Below are 14,301 nucleotides of genomic sequence, written 5' to 3'. Positions count from 1 at the left end.
TTTTTCAGAATCAGAATACTTTTATTGATCCCTAGAGGAAAGTATTTGACAATGATTTTTCATCAAGGTTATACCATTCCCAGGAATGCTCCTTAGCAAATGACCTTGATTTTTGCCTTCTCCAACAAACTGAAAGAAACCCTTCTTCATGTCTAATGTTTTATTTGGGTTTGAGAGAAGCAAGAAAAAGACATTTAAAAAAAAACACTTAGTATGGCCTTTTTTATCTTTTACAGGGCACCTTGCATAAACACTCATCACATTTTTTTTTCTTTTTAGTGAGGAAGACAGCTAGAGATGCGAACAAAACAAGTATATACATGTCAAAATGCTTACAGTATCTTAGTCTTCACTTTACTGTGGATTCACAGCAAATGATTGGTTTGTGTATGTTTGCAGACTGGCTCTTGAACACTCCTAAACTTGCAGGACTATACCTTATGAACTACAGGAAAATAAGATCTTTCTGCAGTGACAGATTACCAACACTTTCTGAAGTTGTCACCAGACCTCTCCAGGTACTGATGTACGCAATGTGAAGAAGCCAGTATTTAGGTACCTAATGTATTACTAAGGAAGCCTGCCACTTAATAAACCTGGTGAAAACACAATAAAGTGACAAGAGATTTCCAAGGATCCACCATGAAGGACGGTTTAGTATCACTCCTTTTTTAAACATCTTCGGTTGCAGAGAATGAAGCCCAAGCATTTTGGAGGCAACAGTGGTCTTTTTTTTCTTTCTTTATGAAGAAGCTTCGTGCGCAGCCCCTCTCACCACAGGGATGTCTGGTAGTTAAACTTGATCTTCAGAAGATACTTCAGATTTACCTGTGCTACATCATACACAATGTACCTGAGGGAGCACGGTTAAAGAAAACAGGTGGTACAGATACAAATTAAGCTGAAAACACAAATACCCTGACAATTTATTTTGTGGTGACTGCTGTTAGGACATAAACACAACCCTTCAACTGTCTCATCTTCATGTCTTCACTGCTATAAGCAGTGCAAATGAGTCGATTTATGCATGACAGCTGGGTGAGCTACACAATGAAAAGTGTAGTCCTGTATTAAAAGACAGAAAGCTATAAAACTGTTTCCATGGGTGAACTCACTGGTCTTTAATTTATTATACCTTACTTGTACTGCATGTTGAAAGTGACTTAACTTACCTTCCCTATTGTAAACCTCTCTTTGATCTTTGATGTGTAAATGCACCGAGTTGCTGCTATGTGACTGGATCATTAGATTTTGTATTAATGACAAATGAACAGATACACCTAATGAAATGGCCGGTGACTGTAAGATAGAAATGTAACAAATTTTACTCACCTTTTTAACTGCACAGGTTATGTACAGACAAGCAGGTAAAAAAAAAATCATTACACATATAACCAAACAAACTAATATTAGAGGATACTCGTTGTACAGCAGACTTGTGTCATCAATATTAGTGTGGACTCCTTTTCCCAGAGGCACTTGCACTCCATTTAAAGTGACAGTGGCATTTGGATCGGGAGCTGTTCTACCCAAACCTGTAATAAAAAAAACCCAAAAGTGAATATTATTAAATGCACGCACATACACGCAGTTTTAAAAACTGACAGAGACAAAGGTAAATATTTCCTGCTGGGATGAATTTCATCGCGTTGTTAAGAACTACGCTGAAAAGCGTGGATCTAAATTACAGTTAGGGACACAGACTAAACAGAAATACAAAGCTTTAAGCACAATGTTTGCCATGTGAACCAAACACTTAGAAAAATAATACCAATTAAAATGCTGCAACCCATTATGTCTCTCACCTTTAACACTGTGCTTGCCCTTAGGTAATTTTGTAATATGAGAAGCCTTCTTCAGTTCATGCCTGCATTAGTTAAAAAGGAGGTTGCATTTATTTACACAGTCAGGCCAACATTTCAAAGGATGAAATATATATTTTTTTGCATTCAGACCGTCACTTACATGTTTCCTAGAGCAACCTCGCCGAGCAGAATGAGGCCCACAGGATCTGACTGGGAGGTATGGCAGTAGTTCGCACTCTTGGACACCATGTCAGCAAAGTACACACCTTTGCCAAACATGTAACCAGTCTGGAGAAAATTAAGCAGGACTGTAATGTTATGCAGGACTAAACACTAGAAACTATGGGTAAAGTTGGGGTATTTATTAGAAGGAGAGGTTTTTAATTCTTCACATCTTATCATCAACCTGGTTTCAAAACAACACTCACCACTGGGGCTTCTGGAGGGGCGATGCGGAGACCCTGAGACAGAATACCGGCGTAGTTGGTGGTTCGAGAGCCGTGCCACAATAGCTGGCGATTGTGCAGCTCCTCGAATGGACGGTATCGCTGGTGCTCTCCCTCTCTGACAATTTTAAATATCTAAAATACAGAAACACAATCAGAAGACAAACTAAGATTCCAAATCTATTAAAGCCATTAAAATGAAGCGGTTGTCCTGCTTAAACCCATTTTTACCAAGTTAATCAATCAATAAATTCAAAAAAAAAAAAAAAAAGACTTGCCTCTTGTACTTCCAGTGTGTACGTGTTGTGCGTAGCAGCGTGGGTGTTCTTAACGTATTGCACGATGATCTCAGCTTCACTTGTGGTCTTGTCAACAACCTGTAAAGCAACAGATGTGTCACATGCATTTTTTTGTTTTTACATTTCAAAACTTAAATCGATCATCAGGGCAAAAATGAAATCTTGCCCACCGTTGATGATTAAGAACAAAACTTTACTCTCTAAAGAGCTGTGCTCCTTACCTCAATCTTTGTCTTGAGTTTCTCATAGTTTATGTCGATGGGGTCTTTCTCATTGTCCTGGGCTCCTCCTCTCAGTAAGCTGTAAGCCACTTCAATATCCAACAGGTTGTCCAACATCTGAACTTTAGCCTAAAACAGTGATGCATTTACAGATCAACCTTTTTAAACTCTGCATTAGGCTTAGTGGTGACATGACAAAGAAAGGTCAAACTCTAGATTGGGCAGTTTATGAGTCCTTACTTGAATGTAGTCCAGGTTGTTGAGCAGTGGAGGCTTCTTCATGCCAAAGTCATGAGGTATTAGGGTATAAAAGCGATTGGAGAGATCCAGTATCTGCGCCTCAGACACACACTCTGACACAGCCTTTAACAAAAGTAAGTTAAAAATGTAAACGTTGCATGATCAGGAGCTGCACAGATCTCATCCAACCACTGGTACAGAAGGACTAGTTGTTATGTCCAAAATTCATTCCAAACGATAGTATTAAAATGGATTTCAAAGCATTACAGAGTTACCGTATTTTCACGACCGTAAGGCGCACTTAAAAGTCTTAGATTTTCTTCAAAAAGTACGGCGCGCCCTATAGCGCAGTGCGCCCTGTGTGTTGTAAGGAGGACGTAGTAGAGAACACCATGAGAACGCTAAAGGGTGAAGTGTGGGCGCAACCCTGAAAATGGCAAAGAGACACGCTTATGAAGCACAGTTTAAACTGAAGGCCATCAGCTACGCGGAGGAACATGGAAATCGAGCAGCGGCGAGAGAATTTAAGATTAACGAATCGATGGTTCGCAAATGGAGGAAGCTAGAAAACAAGCTCCGGCAGGTCAAGAAAACGCAGCTGAGTTTCCGCGGACATAAGGCGAGGTGGCCCGAGTTGGAGGAAAGACTCGAGCGGTGGATCATCGAGCAAAGAACGAGCGGGAGAAGCATTTCGACGGTCACCATTCGGCTAAAAGCAGTTTCACTTTCACTTTTTGTGAAACTGTGCCATTTTTCCATCCGGACCAGGACTACGGTAGCGCAGCAACTTCCAGCGGATTATAAGGAAAAGCTGGCCATCTTCCGCTCCTACTGCAGCAAACACATCGGCGACAAAAACATCCAGCCCAGCCACATCACAAACATGGACGAGGTCCCGCTCACTTTTGACATCCCGGTGAGTCACACTGTGGAGAAGCAGGGGACCAGCACGGTAGCGATATGCACAACGGGGCACGAAAAGTCTTCTTTTACTGTTGTGCTTGGCTGCCATGCTAATGGACAGAAACTGCCGCCTATGGTGATTTTTAAGAGAAAGACTTTGCCTAAAGAGAAGTTTCCAGCAGGAATCATCATTAAGGCAAATGAAAAGGGCTGGATGGATGAGGAAATGATGAAAGAGTGGCTGAGGGAGGTGTATGTAAGGAGACCAGGTGGTTTTTTCCACGCATCACCATCGCTCTTAATCTGTGACTCTATGCGTGCCCATCTCACAGCCGATGTGAAAAAACTAGTGAAACAAATGAACTGTGAGCTTGCTGTCATTCCGGGAGGCCTGACAAAGAAACTCCAACCGCTGGACATCGGTGTGAACCGCCCGTTCAAAGTAAGGCTGCGAGCGGCCTGGGAGCGATGGATGACCGATGGAGACCACAGTTTCACTAAGAGTAGAAGGCAGCGCCGGGCGAGTTACGCCACAATTTGCCAATGGATTGTAGATGCTTGGGCTAACATGTCTGCTGGCACTGTTGTTCGAGCTTTCGCAAAAGCCGGCATCATTTCCGAGGAGCCGCACGGCACGGAAAGTGACTGACAGTGAAGAAAGTGAACCTGGCATGTTTGATGGAGATTTAGCGCAGCTGTTCAGTTCAGACACAGAGGATGAGGACTTCGATGGGTTTGATGATAAAAATGTGAGTACCAAACTTCGTTTTGCTCCTGCTTTATTTTTAAATACGCACACTTGTATGCTTGTGTGTTGTTGATGATGACGATTACTGGTAATAAAAATGTGAGTAAGGTACCGAACTCAGGTTTGCTCCCGCTTTATTTTTAAATACGCATACGGTACTTGTATGCGCCCTATGATCCAGTGCGCCTTATGTGTGTGTTAAATACAGTAATGGCACACATAACTGAGACTGCGCCTTTTAGTACAGTGCGTCTTATGGTCGTGAAAATACGGTATATAAAGAGGAATCCAACATAAATACCGATGCAACTCTCAGAGGAGCTGTTGACTGTCACTGACCTGCTGTACTTCAGTGAGGAGCGCATAGGCACTCTGGATTTGCCTCTTGCTCAGCTTACCGAGTGGCATCTTCTGGAGGTCAATCTGCAGACAGAAGAAGAATAAATCAGCCTGTCAAGTGCAAAAATACTGGTGGATGCCAGTGCTACCCCTCAGCATTCTAGTAGTTCCAGTATGGTATCATTTTCAAAATCCTCTGTTGCCTTGTTCTCAAGTTATGACATTCGCAACCTTGCGTTTCAAAGCCAGCTGCCCAACGCCCAGCAGGGTCAGCCTTTTACAGCTGAGGGGTAATAATAAGTAGTAATGCTCACAGAGCACTTTACATCATTATAAATTAACTTATTGTATTAGAAGAGTTATCTAATCTGCTGCTAAAATAAAAAGCACTTAAAATGTTCTTTGTGAATGAAGACGAGTATTTTCCTTAAATTGTTTAATCTCTTAAACATCAGTAAATTATTTTTATGTCTGTGACAACAGCCTAAAATGTCAAAAACTAAAGCACATTTACCCAGATGTCAATCTACAGCATCAGACACGATTTTTTGGGTTTTTTAATATACTTCTTAAAGTTGTACTTCTAAGTCAAAATATTACTGTATACTGCATATGTTTTATCCATCTGACTTGAATGAATGAACTTGCGAAAATGTGAAGTAAATACCACATCGGGCGAAATGGTAAAAATAACCCAAAGAACTGGAAGATCCTGATTTCAGTGTGTGGTAGGCAAGTCTTACCTCAAACTCGACCATGGCCTTCTTCATGCTTTCTACATCAAAGATCATCTTGATTAGCTCCTGGACAGGTTTGGCCAGCTTTGACTTGGTGCCAGCCGTGGCTGTCAGCCTCTTCACTGCCTCCTCATCCTGCACAGAAACACAAGGGGTCACTAAGAAATTAAAAATCCACAACATGTCAGACGAGATGTTGACTTATTACTGTGTATGTGTACCTGTCCGTAGTCAATCTCCAGCGGGTAGAACTTATTGGGATATTTGGTGAAGTTGGACGAGCCCCAGTCATTGCCCGTCTTCTCCTTGTACACACCCAGGAAATTATCCAGAGCAGAGTTCTTGTCATGGAATTTGTCCAACTTGTTTCCTCCGATAGTTGTACCCACTCTGCCCCATGACCTGAACACCCAGTACCTACACGCATGTCACAGAGGGAAGAGATACATGAGTTAGTGTCTGGATAGATAACATTTCCACGAATGGGGGGAAATGGTAAACAATAGGCAAAGCCTAACTGCAGCCAACACAAAGAGGTCCGATTACCGTTTCTGTACATCATCCTCAAGCAGCTGCAGTTTATAGTAAGAGTTAGTTCCTCTGACAATATCCACAAGACCGAGTGTAGCACTGTACATCTTCCCATTCTGCTCCAAGACATGGGCACTGTTCTCCAGACCTGGGAAAAAAATAATAATTAATTAAAATTGTGGGGGGAAAAAAAAAAGAGAAATGAAGCATTTTCAGTCCATGGTACTAATGACTACCTGAGTCTGGATCCACAGCAGCTCCACCTTTGACTGTGAGTTTCATCTTCTTGGATTTGCTACCACCTGTAATGCCACAACTGTTTAATGTATGCACTAAATGTCACATTGTATACCGCCGCAATTGTTCTAATGCATTCATTCAGTATTTCCACATTAAGTGCCCTTTACCTTCCTCCTCTTTCACCCTCCCTGTGCTCTTAGTAGCCTGTGTTCCAGACTTGGAGGCCACAGATGGAGCCTGAGCTTCGACTTTAACCTCTGCCCCCCAGGGGGAGATGGCGTGCAGGGAGACCAGCTCCTGGAGGGCTTTGCCCGATGACTTGATGTCAGTGAGGAAATCCTCAGAGACCACACGCACGCCAGCGTCCCTTACTTCCTCCATCTTCTTACTCATCTTCTCCACCTCCTCTGTCAATACATGGCAAAGTTTGATGTTATATCATTCCTTTTCTTACTGAGAGTACTTGTGATAATTCTCTCTTTAACAAATCGTTACTCACTCTTGGTGCTTATACACAATGAGGCCTTGTTGACTGTGCCGGTAATCTTTCCACCGAGCTCTTCCACAGCAGCTTTCAGATCATCCTTGTTCTTAGTCAGCTTGCCCACAGTCAGCAGCTTCATGCCAGTAAGAGGCTTGTCTAAGGGACAAAACACACAGAATAAAACATTTTGTTAATAACAAGAAAAATGTTAAGAATTTTTTCATTGCATTTTGTCCGTGGTACCAAGAGGAAGGAAGATTTTTAATGTTTTACACAGTCTTTTAAGTTTTTCTCACCTGAAGGTGCTCCCTGTGGCAGTGGCTCGGTCGGAGCGCTGGATGCACTCGGTAGTGGTTCTGATTTGGCCGCTGTCAGGGTTTTTGTGGGAGCCTCTTTAGGGTAAACCCTGTCCTGCCGCTTGAATTTGAATTTTTTCAGAAAAGAAACTTCGTGGAATTCCTAAAATGGAAAGAGAATATTTCAGAGACACAGAGCAAACAGGTAACTACAAATTAGTTTTATATAGCAGTTTAATTTTTCTTCCTCAGTCCTGCTCATTGGCTAAGGCCACCTCATTTATTTACTTTTCATTTTCCCATTGGTGACAGTACGTATTCTAGAAAGTTTCACACGCTCCACCAGGAAAGACTGTTGTTGGTGTCAAAAAACTAAGACAGTACCACCACAGAAAACTTAGGATGATTCAGTGACTACGGGAGGGGCTACTGCAAGAAATATAATACAGACTGACACATGCAGCCCACAGATTTTGTCCAGGGCAGCTATCCAGCCATAGTAATTGCTCCAGCTTGTGCTGTGCTAACAGGAATGTGGACTAGTTGTTAAAAGGTAACAAAGACAAACTTGTTCTGCAACTGTGGAAAAGACGTCTACATATAGTTAGAGTGAGATGAGGTGACCAACCTTGGGAATGACCCAGTCTTTGCGTAAGGGTGTTGTGGTTTTGAACACACACTTTGTCCAGGCAGAAATGTTTCCTGTGCAGTAATAGGCGTCACCCTTAAACACCAGCTGGCCCTGGCACTCCTTACAGGCCTCGAGAGCACCAAAAGCCATACCATCGGCCAGGCTGTCAACTACCTGCAAGTCCAAAAACATTCGTCATCAAACAGAAGAACAGCAGCACTCCTCAGAAAATTTTAGCTTTAACTGTATTCATGAGTGGTAAATATAGAATCATCTCCTTTCCAATATGCTACGTTAGACACAAAATACAACAAGCTTCTCTTACATTGGTCTCTCCAGAGGGAACTTCCTGGCCATTTGCAATCAGCAGCTCCTTCATATCATTGGCTGAACAATATTTTCGCAGCTTGTCCTTAATTCCCCAAATAAGCTGGCTTTGATTCTGCAGAGAAGTGCAGCCAAGACACACGCACAAACAAATTAATGCAACATCGGAAAAGATCAAGGTTTAACACGTGAGAAGTAACATTAAAAAGTACCTTTAACTGTTCTTCTAGCTTTTTCTTCTCGTCGTCTTCTTCTCTCTTCTGTTTTTTTGACGCTCCATCAACATCATCAGTTTTCCGCTTTCTGTGAGGACAAACATAACATTTCTTTAAAACTTTTTTTTTCAGTTAGTTCAACAAGGACAAAAGGAAGGTGAAAAAACATCCAAATTAGCTTCCTAACTGAGCCTCAGAGGATCACAGGATAGCAGTCAAGATGAGGAACAACAAGCCTGATTCTGACACCTTCAGTCATTAAGCAGATCCAATTGGGCCTAATCAGTTAATGGACACACACAAACGCAAGTTGGTACATGTCTGCACAGCCCCAGGTGTCAGTGTTGATATCGTGCATTCTGCTCTGACGAGGAAAATGCTTTTAGCATCCTGGGAGACCAGACATGCACACGTGTTTCAGTTAATGACCATCCAAGTCTCAGACAAACCTCACTCATCAGACAACAGCTGAATCTATGGGGAGGAGGAGGATGGGGGTGGGGCTGCACATAAATCAATGTGGTAATGCGTTTCAGCAGAAGTCTGTTTGCTTTTTTTCTGAGTGAAGACGGCCAGTGAAAGAATAATACTGAAGAAGCTTTTAGATTCTCTGCTAAAATCATCGTAAACAGATGCGAGCTGCTGCAGACGGGTGAGTAATTTTCCTTCTTTAATGCATTTTATTACCACTCCAAGTTTGTTTTGCACCTTATTTCTCTTTTTAGGACAAACATGGAGGCCACCACAGCATTGTTCCAACTCTACACTTTCCAAAAAACAACAAGCAACTCCTCCCATCTGTTGCCCCCTTTTCTAAAAGCTTTCCAGAACTTTTCATCTGCTTCCATTTCTAATGCCTCCTATTCAGCGTCGCCTCCACCTGAAGACTTGGTGATTTCCCCCAACGTGACGTACATGGCGGCTGAGCTCGTCATCGCCTTTTTCTCCACTACAGGAAATCTACTGGTCTGTGTCGCTGTGGGCCTCAACCGCAAATTGCGCACCGTCACCAACTACTTCCTGGTCTCGCTCGCAGTTGCTGACATTTGTGTGGGCGCAATCGCCATTCCCTGTGCCATCCTGACCGACATTGGCATGCCGCACCACAATCTCTACCTGTGTCTTCTCATGCTCAGCGTTTTAATCATGTTCACCCAGAGCTCCATCTTCAGCTTGCTGGCAGTGGCTGTGGAGCGCTACATCGCCATCTTCATGCCTTTCCGATACCAGGTCCTGATGACGCCTCGCAACGCTGTGCTGGTGATCCTCGCCACATGGATTCTGGCGTTTCTCATCGGACTTGTGCCTCTGATGGGCTGGCACAAGACGCCGCCTGACACGGGCTACTGTTTCTTCGTCCTTGTGGTGGACATGACCTACATGGTCTATTTCAATTTCTTTGCTTGCGTGCTCACTCCTCTGGTGATCATGTTCCTCATCTACGCCCAAATCTTTGTCACAGTTAAGCAGCAAGTGCGGCGCATCACATCTGAGCAAAGCGGCAGAGGTGACGGACAAATCAGGACCGCGGCCAGCATGCGGCGAGAGATGAAGACAGCTACTTCTCTCTTTCTGGTTCTTTTCCTCTTTACGGTCTGCTGGATCCCACTTCACATAATCAACTGCTTCCTGCTTCTGTGTCCACGCTGCTATGTACCTCTTGAGCTTCTGCTCACAGCCATCATCTTGTCACACGCAAACTCTGCTGTCAACCCTTTCCTTTATGCCTACACCATGACGGCTTTCAGGGACACATTTAAAGCTATTTTTATGTGCTGCAGGACAGTGGTGGACAGAGAGGCTTTAAATGAGACCAACAGCAGGGATCAACGCTAGAGCTGATCATAACTTTAATCCCAGGCTTCAAACCGAATAAATGATTTTGGCTCACCCCTCAGATTTGACAGCAGGGAGCCTCTTCTTGAGCTCTTCTTTGTCCTCTGCCCGCAGTGCATTGAATCCCTTCAGCTGAGCGGCGCTATACTCGGGCTTGAAAACCAGCTCCTCCCTGCGGCTCACGAAACACGCCGTGTGGTACCAGCGGTCAATAAGACCCAGCTGTGGCTTCTCGGGGTCCACAGTTTTCTTGGACACACGAATCTGATCCTGGAGGTTCAAATGGATCAAATATTTATGGGAAAATGACAAAGTTAACCCACCAGATGATTAAATAATTAAATTTAAACAACAGTTTTCAGACAATAAAAGCAGTCCCAAACCTTTTCTATTTTCTGCTCACAGCCTTTGCATGTGCTGCGGTTTGACTTGGCGTATTCCACAGCAAAGTCATTCAGCGTCTTCTCGCCTTTAGCGCCACCCTTCTGGTCACCTTTCCCTACAAGATCAAAAATTGAACATGTATATCTTTTTATAGCTGGTTCAGTTATCAGTAATAAAACATATCATGATGAGTCTACAGATGTATAGATATATGTATAGGTTAAATCTGAGTTATGTCAGACCAACTACAATTGAAATAGCTGTCTGTTTTCATTCAAATGACTGACAGACTCAGTGTTCAGCTCTAAATAAGCCTACCAAAGCTTCACCTATAGTCTAGTCATCAGGAAACCATTTAAAATATATAATACAGTCTTTGATTTTCTTTCCAAAGTCAACAACTGCTATAAATCCTTGTGACTGAGCAGGTAATTATGTTCTCCTCTCATGATAAGGGCATTTACACTAAAGAGTGAAATTACTTTATGATTTGTCTTTGCTGTTGCACTGATTGATTCTTTGATATAGCAATGTTTAACCGCTGCTTAGTAACACTGTTACTCCTCCGATTGCCTATTATAACTAAAAGAAGCTTAAGATAACATTAATTAAGTCGTCCAACCATTTCCACGAGGGGTCACAGCCTAATAAAACTGAAGTACTGACCTCCTGCGGCGCCACCGCTTTCTATGGCCTTTTTCACCTTCTGTTGGTCATCCCAGCGGAGATCAGAAAACCCAGCGATATCAGCGGTGGACTGAGCTGATGCTCGCTGCCAGAAGCAGGAAAAGTGGTGCCAGTGGGGGACCTTCCCATCAAACATGGGAGACTGGAGAACAAAAAACACAGATGTTTAACTTTACAGTGTAAAGCGTCTCTAATTGCTTCTTCCAGCTCGATGGTTATATGATGCCTCAGAAGGGTAATATTTTCCTGCCAGACTTATTTAATCATCTCTTTTCTTTACCAATGCAATGTTATGTGTAGGGCATTCAATCCATTTATTACATGACACAAAGATACTTTGGAACTACTCTTAAGTTAAATCCAGGTTGTGCAAAATTTTGACAAACAGCCCATGGCTTTGAGACATTTTTGTGGACATCAGTATAAAAAAATAAGATGTAAACATGCCGTTTTCTAGCATGTATAGCTATGAAAATTGAATAAATATTGTATATTTAGGACATAACACATTTTTTAAGGTTTATATACAAAGATTCAAAAACATATTTTTCTTATTTTACTAAGGCATACTTTATACAATGTGTAAACTAAAGTGGCTCAAGAATAGAGCCCTGTGTGACCCCTACATTCATAAAAAAGGTGCATGAAGTGCACAAAAAGTACTTTACACTTTGAGGATTTGTATGAATTACACAGACTGAATGTGGCAGGTCTTTAGAGAGAAAAGTTGAGTGACCTGAGAATCCTGAGCTGTTCCCATCAACCATGAGTAAACAGGCAGCCACATAAGCAGCTCTCCGACTCTTTAAGTGATTACCTCTCTGTGGGGCAGCAGCAGTTACCACGCAGTGGTATTTCTGCTTCTGTGTGCTGTGATTTTTTTTCCCCTATTATTTGTCTTCTGGGGTAGACAAACTCTGAATATCTGCAGCCTTCAAGCATAAATTAAATTAGCTCATGAAATGCAAGATGCATAATAGCCAGACAGAGACAAAAAGGCTCCGCGGCTCTTTGTGATGGACAGGAGTGCACAGACAATGTCAGCCATTTAAATGCTAACGAGGGCCTGATTCGGCGCAACTGAAACCACACCATAAGCTGTATTTTCCTACTCTCCAGTCTGCTCCTACCCATCCACTACACCCGTACAACAGCCCGCATGCTTTACTCAGATAGCAGCACCCAGATAGCAAGCCAGTTAACGGAGCGGCTTTGCCTCCACACGTCGCCACCTTACCTGCACCATGATAGCCATCCTCAGCGAGTCTTTAGCTATGTTTTCTTTGCATTTTTTGCACGACGCGCGGCCACTTTTGGCGTATTCTACCCTGTACAGCTTGTCCTCTTGTGAGTCTGCCATAGTTGATTTTTTTTTTTTAATAAAACAGAACTACACAAATTCACCACGAGCCGAACAACTTTCTTCGGGAGACGAGGAACCGCAACAATCAACGCACTGGCGGAGAGAAGCCCGCGTGCCTGCAGAGAGAAGAGTCACGTGGAGAGTTCTCACTCCGTCTCTGTTTCCCACCGCACCAGCGGCTCTCTCATCTGGGAAAACTACAGCTCTAAACTCGCAATCTCAATCCCATTCTTCCCGAGTGAGATATGAGCGAGTGAAGGTGACAGTATGCTGCACATGCATACATCTTAAAGTGTGATTTTTAAGATTTAGACATTGAAATTTGGAGTTTAGCCTCTGAAGTAGAGCCTGTGATGCATGGTGTGCTACATGTGCTGCAGATAATATCGGTAATAAAGAGGCTATATCATTTTTGTAATCACTGTGTATGCATACAAAATGTTTGCCCTGTGTCACATTAAGGCCTTCACTCCGGACCCGTGGTACCGGACCTGTGTGCTGTGGTACAATGATGTTTTCATTGTTTTCATACATGTTTTAAATCATTTATCCTGCAGTAATGTCCCTTTTGGCATTAATAAAGTACCTACCTACACTAAAGACCAGAACTGAATTAAGATCTAAAGGAAAATAATTCAAAACTTTATCAAAATGACACAAAATCCATTAACACATACCTTAAAAATTAAATGACTAAAATATGCAACTGAATTGTGTAAAACTAAAAAACAACAGCAACAACAAAAAACAACAACAACAAACCCTATTCAGCTTTGCTTAAATTTGCATCTTGACTTAAGAAACACAGAAATTCTCTTCAGTACTATACAAAATCCAACAGATACATGAAAAACACTGTGACTATTAACATTATTATGATTAATGTATAGTATTATTATGTTTATTATATGATTATTATGATTATATTATTATTATATGATTATATTACTGTTATGCTTAAGGCTTTTATAAAGGCTTTTTATAGACCATATATTTATATTTGATTAATTTTAGAAAAAAATGTGAAAATAAATATATTTCTGTCCTATGACAACAGTGAAGCAGCATTCAGTGAGATAATGTTACAGAACCTTAATCGAAAAATTTAATGGAAAATAAAACCAGTATGTGATTGCAGTCTACAATGTTTGTCAGGAAACCTTTGTTTATGTCTAGGAAAGGAGTGTTAGATACTAGATGAGCTAACTTCTGTAGAGATTATGTTTTTTTTTTTTTCTGTGAACCTTCCGGGTGAACCATCTTTCAAAATAGAGCATCAGTGAGCCGGCTGCAGAATACCCGCGCTGGCTGCAGACAAAACTAATGGAGTCACGAGCAATCGTCGTGACTATCAAAGAAAGGAAGACACACCTCCAAGAAGAATACACCTTGAAAAAAGAGTTTAATAAGAGTCTCATGTCATTAACAATTAATAATACAGAGTTAAAAAATTAAAAGCACCCAGCTTTATGGCAACAATTGATTTTATTAATAGAAACTGGACTGGTTTGAATGTTTTTGTAAAAATTATATTAAAAAATGAAGTAAAAAGTTTTGCTGATACAGACG

At 41.9% G+C, this 14,301-nt stretch overlaps 2 protein-coding genes across 2 annotated transcripts; one reads left to right on the top strand and one right to left on the bottom strand.

Moving 5' to 3' along the window:
- On the bottom strand, positions 1-12,852 carry parp1 (poly (ADP-ribose) polymerase 1). The gene is made up of 23 exons (XM_080882461.1): positions 12,607-12,852; positions 11,349-11,511; positions 10,682-10,797; positions 10,354-10,568; positions 8,460-8,550; positions 8,246-8,362; positions 7,918-8,094; positions 7,290-7,452; positions 7,009-7,149; positions 6,677-6,916; positions 6,506-6,571; positions 6,285-6,417; positions 5,960-6,155; positions 5,745-5,873; positions 5,002-5,085; positions 3,012-3,134; positions 2,772-2,900; positions 2,530-2,628; positions 2,234-2,386; positions 1,966-2,093; positions 1,806-1,867; positions 1,421-1,535; positions 1-853 (listed from the first exon to the last, which is right to left on the bottom strand). The coding sequence occupies exons 1-23, from the start codon at positions 12,727-12,729 to the stop codon at positions 772-774; spliced, it is 3,045 nt and encodes a 1,014-aa protein (XP_080738587.1). The 5' UTR covers positions 12,730-12,852; the 3' UTR covers positions 1-771.
- Positions 9,267-10,298, top strand: adorb1a (adenosine receptor B1a; the record flags this gene model as incomplete). Its single annotated transcript, XM_080882758.1, has 1 exon — positions 9,267-10,298. The coding sequence occupies exon 1, from the start codon at positions 9,378-9,380 to the stop codon at positions 10,296-10,298; it is 921 nt and encodes a 306-aa protein (XP_080738884.1). The 5' UTR covers positions 9,267-9,377.
- Positions 12,853-14,301: the final 1,449 nt, after the last annotated feature.

This window comes from Rhamphochromis sp. 'chilingali', assembly GCF_963969265.1.
Source record: "Rhamphochromis sp. 'chilingali' genome assembly, chromosome: 5".
Classification (NCBI taxonomy): Eukaryota; Metazoa; Chordata; class Actinopteri; order Cichliformes; family Cichlidae; genus Rhamphochromis; species Rhamphochromis sp. 'chilingali'.
Note: the sequence above shows the minus strand (reverse complement) of the source record. Positions and strands in the feature narration are given on the sequence as shown.